Here is a 23,380-nt window from a genome sequence, read left to right on the forward strand (position 1 = left end):
AAAGCAGCTACTAACTAGATCAGTTCTTCCAGTAACGGCAAAATCAAAAATCAGCTGGTATGAAGAGAACAGGAAATAATTGTGTGTGTGTGTGTGTGTTTGTGAAAGTCTAAGTCTACTATAGAGGAAACTAAACTGCAGTTTGCTATGGTTGCCCAAAGGCAGAGATGTCAAGGAGTCAACTCATATCTCAGGGCTAATTGCTACATATCTGTAGGAGTTGATACCAGCTACCTGACTGAGACAAACCCTCTGGAGCATTGGTGTTAGCTGAGGCAACGGAGGCAGCAGTGCAGGAAAAACCCTGCTGCTGGAATTCACTGCTGGTGAATTGAGTGCATTTTTTTTGCATCATGTTGTACACCTCCATGTATGTCACATGGTGTCACCATATGTGAATACAAATTGAGAGGACCTCCTTTGCTTTGTTTTAATTCAGAAGGAAAAGATGAAGTCTTTTATCAGTTTTGGCTTTTATGACTTACTAAATTTCTCCCTACTTTTTTTTCCATTGCAGTTTGAGTTCATTCAACTACAATATAAAATTCACTGCACCGGATATAAAAATGACAAAAAACTGGATCACATTTTTGCTGCTGTTCTTGTCGGTTACTATGGTGAGTCTTATGAATTTTTTAAATCACTTCCAGTTTTAACAACTGTGTACAGAATACCATAGAAATTATTAATATGAAAATGCAGAAACAACTAATCTTGTGTTCAAATGTAGTTTCTGCACAGCAGGACCTTTATCTACCTTCTGTTCTCCTTTTAATTCCTGTGGTAAAGGAACAGAAATAGTATTTACCTTTGTGGAACCCAGCATATCCTTTGCTAGCAGAGAACTTTACAGGAACAGTTGGCAAGTGACATATAAGCAGTACTATGCAGACCCCAGGAAGAGTGGAGGAGACTTCTAACTCAGATTCAGAGGACATCCTTGGAACTTTTAATTTCACCCCTTGTATGACAGTGGTACGGTATTTCAATCTGCAGCTTTGTTTTTCCATGAAGTTTAGTAGCTTCCCATAAAATATTTAACTTGTTTTAAAAATGCACTTAAAAGGTTCGGATTTTGATCAAGATCCACTTTCTTAATATTTTGTAATTATTTTTAATAAATATAAAAGTGGATGTCATGTCTTTTAAATACCTTTTTGTATTCTGAGGGTTGACTTTATGGTTCACAAGACTATAAAGAAACTAAATAGCTCTAAACAAGCCAAAAGCTTCAGTGCACACAATATATGGAAATTCTGTTTTCATAAAGGATCATTTTGGGCCTGATTCAAATGCCTTTTAGACTAATGTAACTTCGATATATGTTTTACTGGATTTTGAAAAAGCTGTTTACATGCTTCCGACTGTCTCGGTGCTTTCTATGCATTTTTCCATTACTATTTACAAATCTTGCAGATTGTTACTCCCCCGTGCTCATTCAGGAGATATTTGTCAAGATTCAGTAGTAAGAATAATTGCTAAATTAACCAGAAAAACACAAAATCATATTGTCAGTAATAAGATTTGAAGATAATTTTCCTTCAGTAAAATAATATTTAAAATATAATATTTAAAAAGATTGAAGTTTAAGAAGTTTATATTGGAGTTTGTACGTGACTTGCTAAAAAAAAAGTCTTTTTCCTCTTAGTTTTTTGCCACCGCTATACCATCGGAAGGGCATCAGAATATGACGGAAGACTTCACTCAACTGAGTGTTACACGCAATAAAATTATGACAGCACAGTATGAATGCTACCAGAAAATTATGCAAGATCCTATTCATAGGAAAGAAGGTAGAGATTATTTTCTTATAAGGTTTTACAAACGCAAATGGTCAATAGATATAATCACAGTAATTCAGGATCCTTTAGTTATATTCATTTCTTGTCTTGGTAGCAATCATTTTTCAGGCTATAACTGTATTTGTACCATTTTTTAGAAATGTCACTTTGGGATCCATGAAGATAACGTAATATGTTATGTTACCTACTCATAGCACCACTTCTTATATAACACAAAGCTTTTATTTCTGATGAGATAAGAAAATGTTAATTTAAATAGATATCCAGATTAAAAAATTATGACTGATTAATCTTACCACTTTATTTCATTTCATGCTCTTATAATATCTCTGTCTCCCTGGTCACATCTGCCTTTAAAAATTGGAAGTATCTTGATACACATAATTTTCCTGCTCTGAGGGTTCTGTTAGTGTCATTAATGCTTTTTCTGATAACTCATTCAGAGCTAACCTCAGTAACTCTACCTGTCACTGTATTCACTGTTTCTGACTTTATAACTTCTGGAAATATTGAATGGCTTTTGAGGCAAGAAGAGGTAATTGTATTCTTTTACAATGAGGTTTTTTTTCTCTTTTGGAATGATTCTTTGGAGGAACTGAATGTCTGGAGGTCAGAAATGGATACAAGTATGACCGTGTAAGCTTATGTCCAGCCTGGGGCATCACAGCTTCAGAAGGATCTAGACAAATTGGAAAATCTTCAGATGAGAAGAGGAGGAATTACATGATGTTTGAAAAATGCATCCTGTGAGATGGGGGGCATTATTAAGTCTTAAAAAGAAAGGTGAAGGGAGATACTAAAAACATCTTCAAATTTGTAGAGAGGGTCAGTCATTCTGCGTGCCTTTTGGGAAAGGATTTGTTTATAAAACCGCAGCTCATTCTCAAGGGAGGTTTATTTTAGATGTTAAAATTTGTGTGAGTGCAATGAGGCATTGAAACAGGCTCTTGAGAGACACTGTGGGTTCCCTGTCCCTGGAGCACTTAGAGGAGTGCCTGTCCACGATGACCGCTGCAGGCTCAGCTCTGCCTGAGGCAGAGGAGCTGTGTCTGCCTCCCAGCCAGGCTTTCTGATGGCTTCTAGGATACCACTGTGTTTTCAATGAACTAGTAAACATGTATAGCCTTGGTACACATCCAAAATGTAAATAAATTCAGCAAAATGGTCTTTGCAAGCTTAAGGCTCTTTGTTAATGTGCATTATTTGGTCTGAATTGATTTAGGTTTTTTTTGCCTACTGTGCTCTAGATCTGAGGTTTGTAAATTGTCAATGTAGACCATTTCAAGGTGAATGATGATGGATTTTAAAATGAGTTTGAAGAAATGTACATATAAGGAACTATTTCTATTAAGTGGAGTTTTAATTAACTACTGCTCAATCTTTTGTTTCTCTTTTCTTTTTTTCCTCATTGCTGCAAGTGAGAAACTTACATTATGCAGTCTTACGTCTTACTTTTGAAAGACTATTATGAAAGAAGGGTTGTTATTTTCTTATCAGGTCTCTACTTGTTTGCAGGTCCTTACTGTAATAGGACATGGGATGGCTGGTTGTGCTGGAGTGACGTTGCTGCTGGAACTGTGTCAGTACAGCGTTGTCCTGACTACTTTCAGGATTTCAACCCATCAGGTAACTGTGCATGAGCTTCTACATCAACATATTTCATAATTAAATGAGGTTTTGGGTGCTTGATGCCTCCTGTTTGCCCCACTCAAGTCACTAATGCTCCAGAATTTCAGTAACTCCAAACCCATTATTTGCATTTTCCCTTTATCACATAGAAAATTTCCAAGTTACTTATTTTCTTTTCTGAAATATGTCCTTGAGGGATTCTGTAGATTAGGAAACAGAAATTGAGGTTAGATAGCAGGTTTTTTTCTCTTAGAGATGAACTTTTCTCTCTGACAGACAAGCAGAAATATGACATTCTTTTACCTCAATTTAGCAGCTGAAGTCGACAAGAGTTTCCCGCACAAGTGAATCTTTTCCTCTTTCTGTAGGCTAAATTTTGCATCTGTGAGCATGTGGAAAATGTCATAGACTTCCACTCTTGTATCTTTCTGCTGCATTTGGTATTTCCCAGGGTCCTTTCATGCCTCTTTCTATTTGACGATAGAAATCATTATGTGGTCCCAGAAATTTTCCAGTTTGGTTCTTGAGCAGTTTCTCTATTGATGTTTTCCTGCCTGTCCAATCCTAATTTACGGTGGTACGATGTCAGACTTCAGTTTAGATCTTGGATGTTAAACGAGCCATTTAAATATTCTTGTCACTTCATCTGGTAGTTTTCTAACAGTTAGCTTGATATATTTTGATACTTACTGGATTGGAGGAGGGAAATCTATTTGTTTTCTTAAGAAAAACACATCATTGGTTGCCCTTGCCAAGCAAAAGCAATGGCCTCTAGTTTCTCAGAATTCATAGTAACAAGCAATGTCTCTCTAGGCATATTAATAAAGCTGTCATTTGTTTGCCAATCTTTCTTCATTAAATACTAGGCATCAGGAAGTAGAAGTTCAGTGCTGACTGTTGTGTTTTTCTTCTGTTTTTCTTTTTGGTTTTTCTTTCCATCTACTTTGACTGTAGAAAAAGTTACGAAGATTTGTGATCCAAGTGGGAATTGGTTTCGACACCCAGAAAGCAACAGGACGTGGACAAACTATACCCAGTGTAATATCTATACGCATGAAAAAGTGAAGGTAGGAAAGGAATGAATGCATGTTACCAGTGTCAAGAAACAGATCTGAAAAATTTCACAACTTTCAAAACTCGAATGGCAGCAGAATTGATGCAACATCAAAATGCAAAAAGAAGAAAGCATGTTGAATAAAAACGATGAATTGTGCAAAACAGACTCAAAAAACCCCAGCCCACCTGCTTTGTCTTTTACAGCTGATTTCAACTGCTTGAATAGTATGAACATATTTTTGTTTATGGGTATTTTAAATGTGTGGGTACTAGTACTTGTCTAGGTCATCCACAGTCATCTGCTGGTAAGCAAAGCATATCCCTTATAAGACCAGACCTTTATGTTTTGCTCTGTGATTTTGAAGTAGGGTTCGAGTTCAGCAGAACGGCAGGAGGTTTGCACATCTCTGGAAGACATGCTGAGTGCATGGGTTTATCCAATTAAGTCATAGTGACAGATTTTCAGTAGGTGCACAACCAGAGTTTTACTTGGGGCTAATATATCTTCAAGGCAGCTTTAAGTCGAGTTTGGATATTTTGGTTTTGGGTTTTTTTCCCCCAGTGTGAAAAGTAGAGCTAATCTTTTCTTTTTTACAGAAGTGTAGGCAAGCTGTAGTTGAGTGGATTCACCACAGGATCTTTGGGAGGCCGAAGGGAAGTAAATAATGAGAAGTGTTAGATAGGGTTTGGTTTTCCTTGTGATCCTTTTCCTGTGTGCATGTCTTGTGTTCTGGTTCCCAAGTGCCATTTTTTCAGTTTCTGAGATATTAAGCTGCTCATATGAATGGAAAACCTATACTTTGAGTTTGTTTAAGTGAAATTTTGCAAGCATCCAAAATTATCTCAGGCCAGGCAGCAAAATGCTTTTTTTTCTATATATCAAAGGTAGACTCTATGTACACACATACCCGTGTGGGTATAGGTATAGATGGTATTTTTATAGACTTCAGTTTATCTTGAAGATGCCCATCCACTGACAGATTTAGAAAAATAAAAATAATTTTAAAAATGTGGTAAACCTCCAATGCCCTCTCTCTGAGATTCTCTGAGATATGTGAGGATACAATGAGCAAAATTGCATATTTTGCCCCCCCCTCCCCATATGTCCACTAATATTCTTTATATTTATGAAACATTCAGTCATGGGAAGAAGCAGTAAATTGAAACTGTAAATGCCCAAGAACTAGGAATATAAAATGCAGATCAGGATAGACTGTAAATTAATTTGGACCTCATGGAAAACAGCTCAATAATAGCAGATGGTGTCAAGAATACTGACACCTAGTAGAGATTCTAACTGCCTGCATCATTGCTGTCAAGAGTGCTTTAGGGTATTTACCTAGAAACCATATTGAGAAAAGGTGGTAATAGATGATAATAAGGCATTTTTGTATTGCTTTTTCTCAAATCATGAGACATTGAATATGCTAATGGCAGTTTAATTCTGCTAGCAGAGATGCTATAATTCATTGATTCTTTCTAATGTTTGGCTGGAGACTGAGAGAATATTATTCAGACAGGAGCAGATCCTTGCAGGTCCTTCTTTATGAATAATGAGCTAGTTTCCCTCGGGCTGTTTTGCCAGCATATTTCAACTCTGTCACGCATCAGAAGCTATTGTTTAAATGGAATAATAGCTCCGAAGAAAGCCTTACTGCTTGCTACAGTTCTATGTGTTGTTACATTAAACAACATTATCTTTTCACTTTGCTCGGAAGGCGGGTTAGATAATGCACTATACATGTGACTGTTGTCCATTGTTCAGCTCTTATTGTTATTGCCCTCATCAGCAGTCCCTGCTGTACCACTGTTTCGTGCCAGTTCTAAGTTGTGCAGAAATCTTCTAAATCCTTAACATGCACCTTTGCCTAAATTGGTCACTGAATGAGGTGGTGATATGGGATGTGGACCTGTCATAGAAAGGCTGTCATTATGTATATGTAGCCAAGCTTTAGTGTTTCAGGGGCAACCCTTGTTTCTTCTCACTTCCAAATTTTTATGAAAACTTCACTTAAACCTATTGCATTGCTTTTTTTTTTTAAAAAAAAAAAAACAGTTATCACATTTTTAAAAATAATGATAATTTGAAAGAGGTACCCTTGTCTCATCCTACAACCTTCTTAAAGCTTTACCTGGAATCTTTTTGTATTATATCAAAAGTCAATATACGTAGCAAGCTATAGTTAGTCTATCTTAAATTGGAGTAATAAGTTCAGAGGATGCATACAGTTTGGAGTACACGAGCATTTGTATGTATGCTCTAATTCTTCCTATAGAATCCAGATAGTTATGCTTTATTGTGATAGTATAAGGTTCAACCTGACAAACTTCATTTCCTTATGTGCAAAATGATAATCTTACATTTAATGCAACAGGAGAAATTTTGAGGCAGATTCCATGACTGAAAGCAGGGATTTGTTACTGGTGGGATGTAATATATTTATTAATTCAAAGAATTAATGGTAACATGTTGTATATATTCCAAATATTAATTTACTAGTTCCTCATTTTTACCTTTTGTATCCACCCAGCTTTTCATAATTCTATAATTTGGCTGTAGGCTTATTTAACAAAACTGTTTAGTCTTACTATTTTTAAGCCATTGTTAATTTTTTTCACGCCCTTTCTTAAATGCTGAATGAAAACTAAATTTCCAATATCATAATCACAGCTTGCTTTGAAGGAAGTGTCTTTAAGTGATAAGAAAAAAACCGTCTATGAGGAAAAAATACATAAATTCATATAGGAAGCATATGTTTTACTTAAGAGTTGTGTTAATAGATGAATCAAGGCTCAGACAGGAATGCACCCAGCACAGTAGCATAAATAGCCCGATTTATGTAAATACTCAGAAAAAACATAGCAGTATATATTAAAAACCTAATGTTTTAACTGATAAGAGGTAGGTTCTAGTGATGATTTCAACGAATCTGTTGTGAGTCCTACAGAAAGAGATTTTAGAAATATGTTGATTTGCAGGATTCTAGTCTTGACTCATCATTATCTGTAATGTTTTTATTTTCTTAATCCTATTATAGTCATTTTATATGCAGAAGAGATGTATAAATATGTGCTTTATCAACAACAGTTCTGTATGCATCACAGGTGCTCAGTTTTGTTCTTGTATTGCAGACTGCTCTGAATTTGTATTACTTGGCCATCATCGGACATGGTCTTTCAATTGCATCACTTCTGATTTCTCTTGGCATATTCTTTTATTTTAAGTAAGTATATTTAAAATCCTTGACCAAATATCAGCGGTTGCAACAATCCTAATTTCAATACGTTGAAACACCAGCCATCCCAATGAAATTAGAGGGAGCAAGAAGGTGAAGAAAGTCAGTATAGTGGTTTGGCATTGAACATTATATTGTAATATAACTTTAGGTTTCTTTTCTCAGAAGCCTAAAATCCCAAATCTGCAAACCAAAAACTGTACAATATATTGAAAACAGGAAATGGGAAAATGGGAAAATTTTTGTTTGTTTGTCTTGGGTTTGTGGTTTTGTTTTGGTTTGTTTGTTTTTTTTTTTTAATAATAAGTTACAGTGTGGATATGCCAAGCATCAACCAAACTAAAGAGCAAATGGAAACTAAAATACTGATGACATACGATAGGTACACTAACATTCCAAAGTAGGTAGCCACAAAATATGATAAACTGTAAAGAAAGTAAGGCTAAGAGCTACAGTAGGAATGGGAATAATAAAAATAATCCTGTTTTTTTTATTCACCGTATTATGTCTATGACAGTTATGTCATATCCACTAACAGTTATTACGTTCTCTTCTTGAAAGAAAGTTTGAGCAGTGTATCACCACTGTCACAACAACTTGTAATATAATGCACAGGTCTTTTAAAATTAGTGTTCTTATTACTTCACATTTTGTGAACTTACTTTTCTTTCCCATGAAAGACACTTCTCTCTCTCTCTTTGTAAAGAAGCTGATGAGGCTTAGTAGAAAGGTGAAACCAAAAATTTTAACCAAAGGTTAAGATTTGTTATCTCTGCCAAATGCTGCACTGCACAGTGTAGGCTTTCCTTGTTAACTGGCACTAGTTTAATCATTTCTGCATCATTTTCCATTGGATAATATAGATCTGCTCTATGGTCTTACCTATTTCTTACCACTATACCCTACCGTCTCACTCCATGCTTTATTTTTTCCTAACATTTAAATGTGAATAGCACATACAAGAGCAACTGTGGAGCTAGCTCAGATTTTGCTTTTCTCACGCTCTGGACTTCGATTAGGTAGGGGTAGCAGATATCTGATAAAAAGTTATCCTTTTTAGTCACATCTGGCTGAATATAGTGTTTCCAACTTAGATATGCATTATTTCCCCAGGTTCTGGGACAACATTTCCACAAATCCCCAACAAACCAGAGTGTTTCAACTTTGTACCCTCTCTTTATGAAAACCAATGTTCAAGATTACCTTTCACCTTTTTCTGTCTTCTTTTCATGAGGACAAACCAACACATTTGTGTTTTTTAATCAATTTATTTGCATATGACCTGTAAAAACAATGCTTACCATTTCCAAATTCACTTTCCCTCCACAAAATCAACATGTGAAATGGCTCTGAGTCTTTATAAGAAGCTTGATTTTACATAAAAAAGGGCTATTCTGTTGCTATAAATGTCACAAAAAGTTTAACAGACTAAAAATCTAATGTGACAGGAAAAATGCTTTGACGTAGGCTTCTCGGAGAAAACAAAAAGATTTGGAATACAATATGATTTTAAAAGTTCAGAGACAGTAAAGCATGAATTTTCTGTAGTATGATATGAAAACCAAGCCAATTTCATCTTGGCTTGTGGCACTTACTGCAAGAGCAGGTGATCTGCTTTGCTACCATTACAACTATGTCATGTTTGTCTAACCCTCCAGGGATTTTTTTCCCCCTCTGGTAGAAGGATCATCTCTCCTCAGAGAACCACATGGAATTAATCCAGACCCACAGACCACATTTTCTGGACTGTGGTTATGTTGGGATATAAAAGGAAATTACAAGATTTAAAGGAAGCTAAAGAAGGTCCTCCACAAGCTGTTTTCTTGGGATGTACAGTTCCTCTAAAGTATTTTTAGTACCAGAAGGGTATTTAAGGATCTAGATTAATACCAGGATGTATTATGTATCGGCTGAAGCTTGTATAATTATTCATAGCTTTAACAGGTGGACTTTTTTCTTTGCTGGTGTGTGGGGGTGCCTTTGAATTTGTCATGTTTCCAAAAAATTTATTCTGTTAGTCGATTGATAGTTTCCAGACAACATTTGCTGGATTGCTGACCATTAGAATATCTTTAGGTTTGACTAGAAAGGTGGTACTTTTCTCCATAGGAAAACTGACAGGTTTTTTTCAAATATCTTCAGCTCTTCAAATATCAACTATTTGGGTTTTGAATGAAAAATTTTTTTTAAGATTAAAATGTTTTTGTGGATTTTATTTTTTCATTTGAAATTCTGGTCTTTTCTTCAGAAAATTGTCTCACTGGAAATACTTGTCCAGTTTGTGACTTGTGTTCCCCAAGTGGATTGGAGTTCTTGGTTTAATAGCATAAAATGGGCTATAAACTTGGATCTTCCTCTCTGAAAGTTCATCAGTGACACATAGAAGTAACTTCTTGCAGTGGCTCTGCTTTCTCATTCTGTTACATACTCTAGATCATACAGGTGTTTATTATAAATCTTCTGTTAAAATAGTTGTATGGTTTTCATAAAGAAAGAAAAACAAGGCAAGAGAAAACTTAAAAAACCAGTGAATTCAGAGGAAGGGGAGCTATAATTTGAAAGATGCCTGCCCAAAACAAACAAACAAAAAAACCCCACCTGAAATAAAGGAGGAGTTGTTGATCAAGCATCATGTCAAATCACATGACAGCACTCAGAGGATAGCAACACTACGCTTAAAGAGCGGGCAAACAACGGAATGATAGAGTGATAGAGAGAGAGAGGAGGTTCCTAAATCACTTTAAGTTCATTTCAGCTGAACGGATAATCCCCCTTAGATGCATATATGGATCTCACTGGCTGAATTTTGCAGTATTTGAATACCTTAAAAAATTAGATCTCAAACATATCTAGGGGCTTTTCAAAATGTTACCTTTTTTCTTTTGGAGAAGTATTGGAGAAATGAATTTTTCCCTAATGCCCAAGACATACAGGAGGCAAAACAGGAAGGGAAATAGGTAATTTAGCAGGAGGTCTTTTTTATTTTACTGCACATGGTTTAATCCAGGGGTAGGTCATTCAAATGTTCTTAGATCATAATTATGAGAATTAAGTGATTAAAGGATATTATGTCATTAAGAAAAACAGTCAGAAAAAGGAATATAGGAAGGGTAACAGGAGAGGGAAGGTGGGGAGGCTTAGGAAAAAATCCTTTTATTACCAAAAGCAGTCTTGGTTTTTAAATGTCATCAGTCTTGCTTTCTTGTTTCTTGTCCAGTGATCCTTTCAATCCTTTTATGCATGGGTGGAGGTGGGTGTGGATGGGTGTGTTTGCATATTCAACAGGAACAGCTGCTGGATGACCCTGAGAGATGGCCCCAGTAGCTGTACGTGCTTTTCCTTGCCTCTGCGTTGAATCTTAACAATAAGCAGACAGAATTCCAGAGTTCTTCAGGACTTGTTTACAGAAAGCCCTTAGCTGGAATCTAGTGTTGCCTCTCTTTTCATATATAAACCATATAGAAAAAAAAAAAAACATACAAAAATACATTTTCAAAGAACATAAACCCCTTCATATTATAACAATCAAAGCTTTTTATGCATTTTGGGCATTAAAACAAAAGAAAAAAAATTTAAAAAGCCTAATGGAATATACTGTATCACTTAATTCCTATCCAAACCTATGTTCTGTATTTTGGACACTTTTTCTTTTCTATTTTCTTCAGGCAAATAACTTGGCAACCAGAGGTTCATGTAGAGTAGTTCCCTGTGCTGCATGGCAGCACTGGCTTCTAGAGGGGCTTCTTTCCCCCATATTTAGTGACATGAGGCTTAGAATGTCTCAGGGCTCCAAGGTTTGACTTGCAGAAACTGCCTAATTCAGGGTATTCCAGTGTGCGTGTCTGAACCTGTTAACTTACCCCATGTATCTGTGGGATGCTTCATACGCTCCTCTTGCAATAGTTGCAAAGAAGGCAACCAAGAAGTGCAGTGTCCTCTATAGCCAGTCTTTTTTGACTGTCTCTTTTGTTCAGCGGGGTCATTTTGTTTCTTGTTTCATCTGTCACGTTCTCAGCAGGTTTCAATATGCTCCTCCGGCTTTTTTGACTATTCCATATCTGCGTTTCTCTGTGAAAATATAAAGTTCTTCTCCCTCCTGCCCTCCCAAATTAAAAATGAATCACTAATGTCCATACTTTATCTTTTCTTCTAGGCATGCTGTTTGAAAAGGCTAGAAAACTTGATCCCCCCCCCCCCCCCCATGTGACAAGTTAGACTTGTCCCCTGCTGACCTTGTCAATGTATTTCTGATTTCTCTAACAGTGAAGAGCAGTTGCGTGTGTAAGTGATAGATTTTCCTCCTCCAGTTAGTCATTTCATTTTGTCAATCAACTGCACTCCATATTGCTGGCTATATTTTATATATAAAATGGAGGTAGGTAGGTGCGATTATAAAGCACAGACTCTTTACAGCACAGGCTTAGTAGATGCTTTCTCCGAAGTAACCAAAGAGGGTTTCCTGAGTGACCACAGTACCACAGTCTTTATCACTTCTCTTTGCGTGTGAGAGAGGTTTCTCTGAGCAATGCTTACCCTGCAAAACCGGGCTCTGTTCCTGACTGCCGGCACTGCTGTGCTGTATGACTCTAATCGAGTCAGTTGGCTCCTATGTGCTGCGCACCCCCTAACTTAAATCTAAAAGAATCATTTTTACCCAACTTTGTAAACTGATCATCTGCTTTCATACAAAATGGCTGTTACTTGCTCTTTTGGGAATCTTGAGCATTAAGCCTTAATATCCCAATGATCTGAATTGTTTATGTATCCATATAGGCTTTCTATCTTCTTTTACATTTGTCTGTAAAGCTGAATTTCTTTGGAAAAACTTGAATGAGAAGGACTCCTGCCTCTTGGAATGGCACTAAATTAGACCTGCTTTCTCTAGAATGGCAGGTAAACAGAGATTTGCTGCGACTATGTTCACCTTCTAGTATTATTTAATATTATTGATCCTCTGTTTTACAAAAAGAAAGCCCTTCCAAAGATATTTTTCTCTTTAATTTTATTGCAAGATTAAAAGCAAACCTTGAAAATTAACACAATTAAATGCACTTATATATTCCTTTTTGTAATTGTATTCTATATACTGTTTATCACTTAGTTATATACAAAAGTCAAGATAAGATTTGAGTTATTTTACTTATTTGGGTATTTCTCTAGCTATAGGATTAAGGAAGAAAAAATATAAGAATGTGAATAAAAGAATTATCCTCGAAAAAACATAACAGGTTTGGGTAAATGGAAACGTAGGGTAAGACAGCTTCTTCAAGCTCAGGTATGATAGTTTATTGGGAAATTCTTCAGGTACTAACAAAAAAAAGGTATAAATCTTCTGAAATGTTATATTATTGCTATTGAAATCTTTTTTAGATAGCCACTACAAAGCAGGTCCTTCATTGTAGACATATTGAAACTGAATGTACTTGCTTTGCCTCCTGTTGGCGTTTAAGGGAAGGTGTTACCTTTCACATCATTCTATTAAATTTGGACTGGAGCTGAAGAAAGGGTTGATGTAAGACTTCTTAATAAAGTAAAGAGCTCTCGTATTGCAAAATTTCACAGTCGTCCCCAAGTACACACAGTTGTCCCCCCGTGTATTCATTTGTTCTTGTTTCTCTTTTCTAGGAGCTTGAGTTGCCAAAGGATTACCCTGCATAAAAATCTATTTTTCTCTTTTGTTTGCAACTCTGTTGTAACAATAATTTCACTGACCGCAGTTGCCAACAACCAGGAGTTAGTTGCAACTAATCCAGTAAGTGAAAGTATATTTGGCAGCCTTGTTGATTTGTATGTGAAAAACTTCAGCAACACAGAAGAGATAAATGAGACATGAATACTTGATGAAATGTCGTATATGGTGAGGTTAAAACGTTCAGTAACGATGTATCCACGTTACGTATTACAACAGATGTCTAACAATTATTTGGGCATTTCACATTTGAGGTTTCGAGATAGTAAAAACGCTCTAGGAGACAGAGCATACTGAACTGCGCTTCTGAATTGGTACAAATCACTTTTGCGCTGAAACAACTGCAAGAAAGTAGCCTATTCTAGATTATGTCAGTGAGGTTATGACAGTTGAAGGGAGGGCAGTAAAAAATGGTTTGTATTTTGGATGTCAGCTACTTTCCTATGGCTTTAACTTGGCCATCTTCAGTTGAAATGAGAAGAATTAATTTTTTTGTGAAGGGAGATAAAGCTGACCCTTATATTCCAAAAGTAAAAAGCAAAATAAAAAAGCTGTCCATTTGGGTCTGATTTTTCTCTCTCTCATTTCCTGATAATAGTGAATCAGTAGCCTCTCCCAAAAGGCTAGGAGTTATAGCAACAGGAGAGCCTGAAAATGAAATACATAAACAAACAAATCCCTAACTATGGCTTTATTTTTATTTAGACTTGGAAGATAAATTTAAATTCTGTGAAAGTTAGGGCAAAACTCCAGAAGCTGAATCAAGTAAAAATAGGCTTCAGATAGCTGCTAATAATCATCATCAAGTGAGTTAGGTAGCAGAACATGGTAAAACAATACTGATCTTTGGTTTGTTTTAAGCTAAGTGCCAGAAATAGATCAATCAAACACACAGCAATTTCAGAAGGAGGAAAAAAAAAAAAAAAAGGATCTACCGTGTCCGAATTTGCAAGTCACCTATTGCTCCTTCTTCACAACCTCAAATTTTAGCCTGCACAATAAGTTATAATATAACATTTCAATTGAAGAATATCTTTTGAATGAAGCTAAATACAAATATATGCCAACAAGAGGGCTTCCTTCCAGAACCTACTATGCAAGTTCTCAACTGGCCGTAAGTGCAGTTATGGCTAGGTTAAAATTGGAAGTATCGTAAGCATTTTAAAAACATAAATCATTCTCTGGACTACTTATATGTTGTGATTGGTAAAACCAAGAGGGGATTACCCTCACCAAAGTACATTTTCTTGTGCAGTTACCATCAGATAATTTAAGGATTCCCTATTGATTGGAATGGTCAAATGTGGCAATGTCTGCAATAAGGGAAAAAATCATTACAGCTTTCTGCCATCATGCTTGAGGATCTCGAGGTCCTCACGTTTGAATAATAGAAATACAGACTCAGTTACCAACTTTTTTGTCACCATCAAGTACGGAATTGTAATTCCATGACAATTCTATTTAAAAAAAAAAGTAATTGTAGTGAAAAACAGAATAAACATTAACATTTGACTTGAGCAGTATTTTTTTTCCATTTTGCAAATAAAGCTCTGAGATTTTTGCAACTTCAAAATTTATATTGTATTCTTCTTTTTTCTACAGGTTAGTTGCAAAGTGTCACAGTTCATCTACCTGTACCTAATGGGTTGCAACTACTTTTGGATGCTGTGTGAAGGCATTTACCTGCATACTCTCATTGTGGTGGCTGTTTTTGCTGAGAAACAACACTTGATGTGGTATTACCTTCTTGGCTGGGGTATGCAATTTCACGTTCTGCATTTTCAGGCTAATGCAATCTCTTACTCCTTTTCATGAGAATTTGAACATCTGTCCCTCTGTTTCTCTGAGCTGGTAGCTTTGAACAACGATGACACACACCCCTCTTCTTTGTCTGTAGTGTTTTAACAGGCTTAGAAATGTTAACGTAGGAAATTGTATGTACCTCTATCTTTGCCGAAAGAGAGATTATGTGTTTCTGGAGTCAGGAAGCGACTCCTCCTTTGTATAGAGAAAATAGTCTCCTATTATAAAAAAGACATTAAGAAGTAATTATTCATTGTTCCTCATCTCGAAGATGTTTATTCAGGAATGAATGTTTGTTTTCAGAGAAGTCTCGCCATGTCTAGGGTGGAGGGTCAGAACTGAGTTAGAGATGGCCGAGGATTTATTTTTCCAGCAGTTCCATTTGACCTGTATTGTTCACTAAGCAAATACAGAATAGCTGTAGCTGAAGGTCTCAAGTAATATCGGTATCAAAACTAACAAGCCAAACCTGGTCATTTCAGATAATGCACAACAGCATGTCGACAAAGTGCAAGGGAGGGCTTTCTCCTCAGCTTCAGTGTATTGGCACATTCAGCTATCACGTGACTTGGTACCTGGGTCGCTACCTGTCCCACTACAGACACAACTGAGACGTGGTTAAAAGAGCGTAGGTGCTCAGCAGTTTCTGAAAATTGGATACCACCAGAGTGTCAAGGACCCCAGACAACGAATGTCTTTATTCTTTTTAAATTTTGAATTTGGCCTGATTTCCAGAGTCTGTTTTCAAATTTATTTTTTTTTGCAGGTCACCTTGTTTTCTGAATACCCAGCAAGTATCAGTGAGGGCATGATAAACATTGTTAATCATACTGTTAAAGCTATGGTCATATATACAATTCCCTTTTTAACGTTGCTTACCTATTTAGCTTTATTGCAGTTGCAGTATGAAAAACATCTGTGTTTAAGGAAAATTGATTGTTAGATTCTAAAAAGTTATAATTTGATTTGCCTTTTTTTTTCTGTGTGTTAGTATGGATTTCCTGGTAAAACAACAGGGATAAGGTTTCATACACGCCTCTGAAAGAAATCTGAGAAAATAGAAACGGAATTGGTCCCTGTTACTTTATTTGCTCTGCGGTATATAGTTTGGGTGAGGTGAAAATAGAGAAGATTCCTGCAAGAGATGCAAGTTTACTTAGTTATTAGCCAGGTTTATATATGAAGAAGACATTGTTTTTTCTTCACAGGTTTTCCACTGATCCCTGCCTGCATACATGCTGTTGCTAGAAGTTTATATTATAATGACAAGTAAGTAGCATCTCAACTTGCTGTGCAAAACTGTTGTATTTTCTTTAAGGGTAAAAAAAGAATACAACAGATGATAAAATGCCAAATGTTTTTTTCTTTCCCTGTTTGTTTTCTCTAGTTGTTGGATCAGCTCTGATACTCATCTGCTGTACATCATCCATGGCCCTATTTGTGCTGCTCTGTTGGTAGGCATTTTTCAGATAATGATTTGCTTTTCTTATTTGTTTTCTGGCTGTTCTTCATGGACCTATAGAGTTGGTGAAGAGCCTAAAGCTAACATTTACTGTCACTGTCATGCGCAGGACTCTCACTTAACCCAGTACGTTGCCTTAGACACACCAGATACACAAGCCTTGGCCTTATTAAGGAGCTGTTCCCCTGGTCCTTTGAGAAACTCAGGTTTTGCAATGTTGATTATCATTCCACTTAAATGCTAGTGACAAGGAAGGACTAAATATTGCCCGGAGTACTGGAGGGCCACGTTCAAGTCCATCCTTTAGCTGAGAATGCTTTCTCGCTGCCCAGGCTATTTGTCAGGTTGACCCTACTACGAGCGTCGTTGTGTCACTATGCTAATGTGGCCAAACAGCTACCAGACTGGACCTCACTGAGGTTCAGAAAGAGGAGTCTCGAATGTCAGGACTGACTGTGGGTGGGAATACGGGATGGAGAGAAACTAGAGCAGGCTCTTGGGAAAGAACCAGTGGAAATAGTTCTGCAAGTATCTGTGACTGCCCCTGTTCTGATACTAATCTAGCAATGTGTGCTTTGGCCACTGGAGTGTTGCAACTCCTCTGCTTCGTTAGTCCTCATGAACTCTTAGAACGCAATGTTCTGTCTTACACTCCAAGTTAATGCCAGCTCTGTTACACGAATGTTTGCCACTGAAGACATTAAATTCTAGGTTAGTAACTGAAGACTCCACTGTATAAAAATCAGTGTTGTACTTCAATTATTCTAGGACTGAATTTAACCTATGAAATTCAGTCAGTAGCTTATTGCTAAATGGAAATAGGTGCATAATAAAAGAAAATACTAATATGTGCCTACTTACACAACTATCTATGTAATTAATATCTATGAATGCATAATGCAAAGAATGCTGCAGTGTTAGAGGCATTCTGTATGTGACTGGAATTAGCTGCTGACTGTATATTACAGTCATTGTAACAAACTTCAAACTGATCTGGCAAAGTTATTGTATACACGTCTGCTGACTTTTCTTATGGTTTTTCAGTTCATGCAAGGAAATTAATTAGGAATGAAAACATTTAAGTAACTTTTTGGAAATAATTTCAGTTTCTGATCTACATGAACTTCCTCTTCTGTTAAATTGTTTAATGAATATTTGAAGAGGACACTCTGTGCATAGAGAATCCTCTCTGAAGAACATTGCATAAATCTTGTGGTTCTTGTTACTCCTATTTTCAATCACAGTGAAATTAGCTGGTGAACTTATATTTTGAAGATTGTGTTGATACTGTGACACACCTGAGGTCCTCTGCATGGGAAGCCAGAGGAAGTCCCCATGAAATTATTGAGATCCGTGGCCCTTGGGGTGTGAATTGTTACTGATAATCCCTTGCCTTGTTAGTCAGATCTGCCATATATGTTCATGTTAAGACACTTCAACTAGTGCTCTAATCTGGAAAGTTAAAACCAGTTCTAAATCCTTCCAACTTTTCTTCTCTCCAATTTACACAGAAGGTGAAATCCTCTTTTCACAGAAAGGGATGGGGTTTTTTTGCTCACTTTGGTGGTGCTGTAGTTCACACAGAAAATGTATGCTATTCTGCATTGCCTTGTGGGCTGTTAATTCCTCTGGCCAGGTGTCTCTTCACAGATATATCACTTAAGTAAAGCTCTTTAAAGATGAAATATAATTTGTATTAGTCAGAGCTTGCTTAAATAACAACAGAAAAATTTGTGTAAAAGTTATGAGACTATACTGTCTTCTATGTAGTGACCTCATTTTAGGATGTAAGATCATTTTTTCCTTCCCAGTAGTGGCCTCCACAAAGTCACACTGAAAACAGTGGCAAGACTCCTACTGGTTTCAAACATCCTGGATCAGTCCCAAACTGTCAAGTCTTCTTTCCATTCAAGGCAACACTAGGAGTGTCCTCCGATTTTACTGGAGGCATAATAATCACCTCTGTGGGGCTGGTTTGGGCAGCATCTTTGTCCATTCCCTTTGCCATTTACAAATACGTATACCTTTGATATTCCTATATTCTTCATGAGCTGACTGAAGGTGTTTCTCTTGCACTTTTCTTGCCTCAGTACAATCAGTAAATTTAGTTGAAAACCACGTAGGAATAACAAAGATTAAACACAACTACACATCTTGCCTGTGATGTGAAAGTACCTTAAAGGAGTTGCTTTTCTTTCTGGTAACAAAAAAAATGTAATACGTCAGTTCAGAAACGACAAGCCAGGGATAAAAAACATTAGATGAAACGCATGTGTTTAGGCTTTGTGAACAGAACCCTCATTTGCTTAAGCAGCTTGCTTGCCAGATACAATTTTCACACTTTACTAAGCATGACCTGCTTTAGTAGACATTTAAGCAACAGTATTAAACTGCAAATTAGATAACAAGGGAGAAGACACTGCTTCTACTTGCAGGAGCAAGATCTCAAAGAGCATGAAGAGGACTGTCAAGTAGGTGCCAGAGAGAATTGGCAGAAGCCAATGGGAATTTAACTCTTGTACATCACTGAAAATCCTACAATTACATAAAGTTAACAATAATGCTGCTTTTACAGTCCCTGTTTTACATAACTGTGGTCAGATCCCTGCCAAAGAAACTGGAAAAGGGAGCAGACATAGGTTGCATTTTGATTGGAATTATCTTCAGTTGACCATTTAATTACAACTGTTTGCCTAAGCAACCACAATTAGAGAAATAGTGTGGGAATGAAACAGTAGAGGGTGGTGTTAGTTTTTACACTAGGCAAATATTGATCAAAATGGAGGGGGGGTGAAAAAGCAATGGATTTGAACTTTAGTGAAAGCAGTAGTCATTTCAGTGTAGGTTTCAGATGTGCCAGTGCACTAGTGATTAAGTTTGCATTGGTGTCACTGAAAGAGTACATTTTGATTTAGTTATGCCATTATTTATATAAATAATACTACAGGGATATTTACTTTTCCCTATAATAATGTTACGTATTGGTGTCTTAGACTGACAGCCTTTTATAGATGCAAATTCTTTTAGCAGAAGAAGTAAGTGTACTCAGTGAACGTATACTAGAAGGAAGTTCAGGAGCTCCTAGCTTTGTCACCGACCTATTTAATGACTTTAAGCTGGACTTAGTACAAGACTTAGGAGTTTAGAAGTTGCATGCTTAGCATTCGTATACCCAGCCTTGGAAATGTCTACAGGCCAGGTATAAAACTTGTCTTCATGAGCACATACAGGTGTTCTGCCTAAGCAAGCCAGGCTCAAGCAGGCTAAGATCTGAAGCTGCATAACTGTATTAAAAGCCAAGCAATGGCTACCAGCTAGTATCTAAGAATATCTGAGTTTCTTGAGCTGAGAATGGTCTGTTGATATCATCCTAAGGAGGAATTCAAACAGAATTTAAACCTACATGCTAATCAGGATTACCATACTGCTTAGCACAAACTCAACATGGAGAGAAGCAGAAATATCAGGGACCTGAGGAGAGTTTAATTCAGGAACTGCAGCACCTATTGAGTTATAAGCTCAGCTAAGTTCACAGCCACTCTTAAGGCAGAACCTAAACTCTACTAAGTTCCTAGTATAGGCACCAACATTTCTTTTTATCTAGGACTGCCTTCTCTGCCTTTGTTTCCATTTTTGTTCATTGGCCTGGTTCAATTTGCAGGTCACTGTGGAGCTGCCGGTATTTTGCTCTGTGTTCATACTGCAGCTAGCACAACAGGACTCCTTTGGGGCTTTCCAAACCATCACAGTCAATTTGATGATAATATATATGCAAGTAGTTTCACTGGCCTACTTCTGCTTAAATGTAAAAATCTACTCACTACCTTGCTAAAATCAAGACGTGTTTCCATCACTTTAATTAAGAATTCAGTTCATCCTGATCTCACTCTGTTTTGTGACAGAAGAGATATTCGTCAAAAATTGGTGCTGCATACTTTTACAGACACTCATACTGTTCTTCTCAACTCTGTCCTCTGCTTTGCCTCATTCATCTTTTCTGTTTGCCCTAATATCTACTTGCAAACTCTTTGCGTGCTTATTTTTGTGCTTTTTGGTTTTGGTGGGTAGGTGGAACATTAGAAAAATTCTGTGCATTTCAGCATGTTGTAAATGAAATAGTTTGCTGGGGTGGTATTTTGCTCCTGGCTGCTGCAACTTTCATCTTCAGTTAGCATTCAAGGACAGTATTATAGGAATTGGCCATGCTACCAAAACACGAGAGGGCTGAAAACTCTGTGTTTGAGACATATTGATGTTGAACTAGTAGATTTGAGAAGGATTAAATTTAGAAATGGAGGAAAGACTTATTGTCTATGTGTACTATAGGAAGTTGGATGAGGATCGTGGGCTGCATAAAATCTAAATAAATCCCTTGAGAAAGAGTCAGAAGACCTTGGTTGCTTAAACAAAGCTTAAAGGTAGCTGGAGACTTCCAGGAGAAATTCATGCAGTGGTTTCCTATGTAAAACAATTTCCTGTTAAAATGATTTAAATAGCATGTAAGTAGAATATAAATAACATCACATAACTGTCTAGGGCCATGTTGCTATAACAATACACAGCTGTTTATCGTGAAAACCTTAACTGACATGAAGGAATTCTGCCAGGGTTGTGGAGGACATGGTGACACACATGGTCTGAAATGGCTTCCCTGTCTGCACTTGTCCTACAGCAAGACAGAGGCCTCGTCCTAGACCAGGAGTTCTTAGTCTTTGTAGAAGGGAGCTGCCTGTCTGTCTGCTGGCTTCTTCCCCAACCCCCCACTTTCGTCTCTAGGTAGTTGATGACACGGACAGACAGTTATTTGGAAGAAGAGAGAAGAGGACCAGACTCTAGGCCTCTCCCTTCCATAGTGGCTCCCCTAAGCAGCGTTGTCTTGCCTCTGTGCCCTTGGGCACGGTGATGGGACTGGCTGAGCTCTCAAGGTCTCTTCTAGCTCTAGTTTCTATAAGGGGCTGCTATTATTGCACAGTAGATGAAAATATGGTGCAATCATCCCTAACGTTGCTGTTGCTCTGGTTACTCACATCGTTAGGCTGTTGGGTATGTGTGCGTATATATACACACACGTATGTGGGGGTGTGTATTAGTTTTGTGATTGCTTACAACGAGTGCTCACATGTTGAAAGACATAGTCTGCACAGTTGAGATTTCAGTTTGGGATTTTTTTTGTGAAACAGTATGAACAGATATACACCACTGTTAACAACAAAAGTCTTAACAGCTGTCCTGGTTTCGGCTGGGATAGAGTTAATTTTCTTCCTAGTAGCTGGTACAGTGCTGTGGTTTGGATTTAGGATGAGAATGCTGTGGATAACGCACTGATGGTTTAGTTGTTGCTAAGCAGTGCTTACACCAGTCAAGGGCTTTTCAGCTTCCCAGGCTCTGCCGGGTGCACAAGAAGCTGGGAGGGGGCACAGCCCAACTGGCCAAAGGGCTATTCCATACCATATGGCGTCATGCGCCGTATAGAAACTGGGGGAGTTGGCCGGGGGCAGCGATCGCTGCTCGGGGACGGGCTGGGCATCAGCCGGTGGGTGGTGAGGAACTGCGTTGTGCATCACTTGTTTTGTATATTCTTTTATCACTATTATCATTATTATTATTCTTTTCTCTTCCTCTGCTGTCCTATTAAACTGTCTTTATCTCAGCCCACGGGTTTTACTTTTTTTTCTGATTCTCTCCCCCATCCCACCATGGCGGGGGCTAGGGTGAGCGAGCGGCTGTGTGGTGCTTAGTTGCTGACTGGGGTTAAACCACAACGATAGCTATGGAAATAATCAAGTTCAGTAGTACTGAATTCCATTCTGCTGAATGATACAAAAATCAACCACTGGCCACTGTGAGAATGTTAAATCTGAATGTTTGTCTACGGGAGGATACAGTTCCTTGTTAGCAGCATTTTGCCTGCAATTTTATTTTTTTATTTTTAATTTTGTTTAAATCTGATTTTTTTTCTTCTCTATAAATTTATCAAATTCATATTTGAAAAATAAAAAAGTAGCTTTTTGAAGAGCCATATTTAAATACAAAGAGGGAAGAGTGTAATCCTCTTTCTTGACCAACCTAAAAAGACCTAATCATTTTAAAAACCCCTGAGCATTCACCTGTGTTCTGTTATTGTGATAGGAGAGAGAAAGGCATGTGGATTGGTAACACTGGAAGACCGGCAGTTATCTGGATGGACACTTTCTTAATAAGTTAGAGGAATGCATGTGGATATTAGACGTTAGAGCCACATCTTGGTTACTTAAAGGCGTTTTCAAAGAGTTTTAACTCATGTTTATTGTACAATCACAATGCTATCCACGTAGTGTGAGTTTTCTTGAGTGTCTGGGCTTTAGTATCACAAAACAGTGTGTGGGATTATTTTTCAGACTATCTTCAGTGTCATTTTCTTTTCTGACAGGTGAATCTTTTCTTCCTGCTAAATATCGTTCGTGTTCTCATAACCAAGCTGAAAGACACCCACAAGGCAGAATCCAACCTGTACATGAAAGCAGTGAGAGCTACCCTAATTCTTGTTCCGCTGCTCGGCATTGAATTTGTGCTGTTTCCATGGCGCCCAGAAGGCCGGATCGCTGAGGAGGTGTATGACTATGTGATGCACATCCTTATGCACTACCAGGTAAGTAGGTTTTGCTCACTCGAGCTAGATAGCAGCTGGCATGTGGAGCAAATAAAAGAGAAATGATCATGTTAT

The 23,380-nt window shown here is 37.4% G+C and overlaps 1 protein-coding gene across 2 annotated transcripts in view; it reads left to right on the forward strand.

The window, feature by feature from the left end:
* Positions 1-23,380, forward strand: part of CALCRL (calcitonin receptor like receptor) — a 69,660-nt gene that overhangs the window by 35,962 nt on the left and 10,318 nt on the right. For both annotated transcript variants that reach the window (XR_012044417.1, XM_072874981.1), the window contains exons 2-11: positions 518-617; positions 1,649-1,793; positions 3,318-3,428; positions 4,386-4,498; positions 7,620-7,711; positions 13,349-13,475; positions 15,015-15,168; positions 16,424-16,484; positions 16,603-16,669; positions 23,087-23,305. Coding sequence is in view for 1 of the 2 variants with exons in the window: in XM_072874981.1 (XP_072731082.1) it covers positions 567-617; positions 1,649-1,793; positions 3,318-3,428; positions 4,386-4,498; positions 7,620-7,711; positions 13,349-13,475; positions 15,015-15,168; positions 16,424-16,484; positions 16,603-16,669; positions 23,087-23,305 (1,140 nt within the window). In the remaining variant the exon portion in view is untranslated. The remainder of the gene's footprint in view (positions 1-517; positions 618-1,648; positions 1,794-3,317; positions 3,429-4,385; positions 4,499-7,619; positions 7,712-13,348; positions 13,476-15,014; positions 15,169-16,423; positions 16,485-16,602; positions 16,670-23,086; positions 23,306-23,380) is intronic.

The sequence above is a fragment of the Ciconia boyciana genome, chromosome 10 (assembly GCF_034638445.1).
Source record: "Ciconia boyciana chromosome 10, ASM3463844v1, whole genome shotgun sequence".
Taxonomy (NCBI): domain Eukaryota; kingdom Metazoa; phylum Chordata; class Aves; order Ciconiiformes; family Ciconiidae; genus Ciconia; species Ciconia boyciana.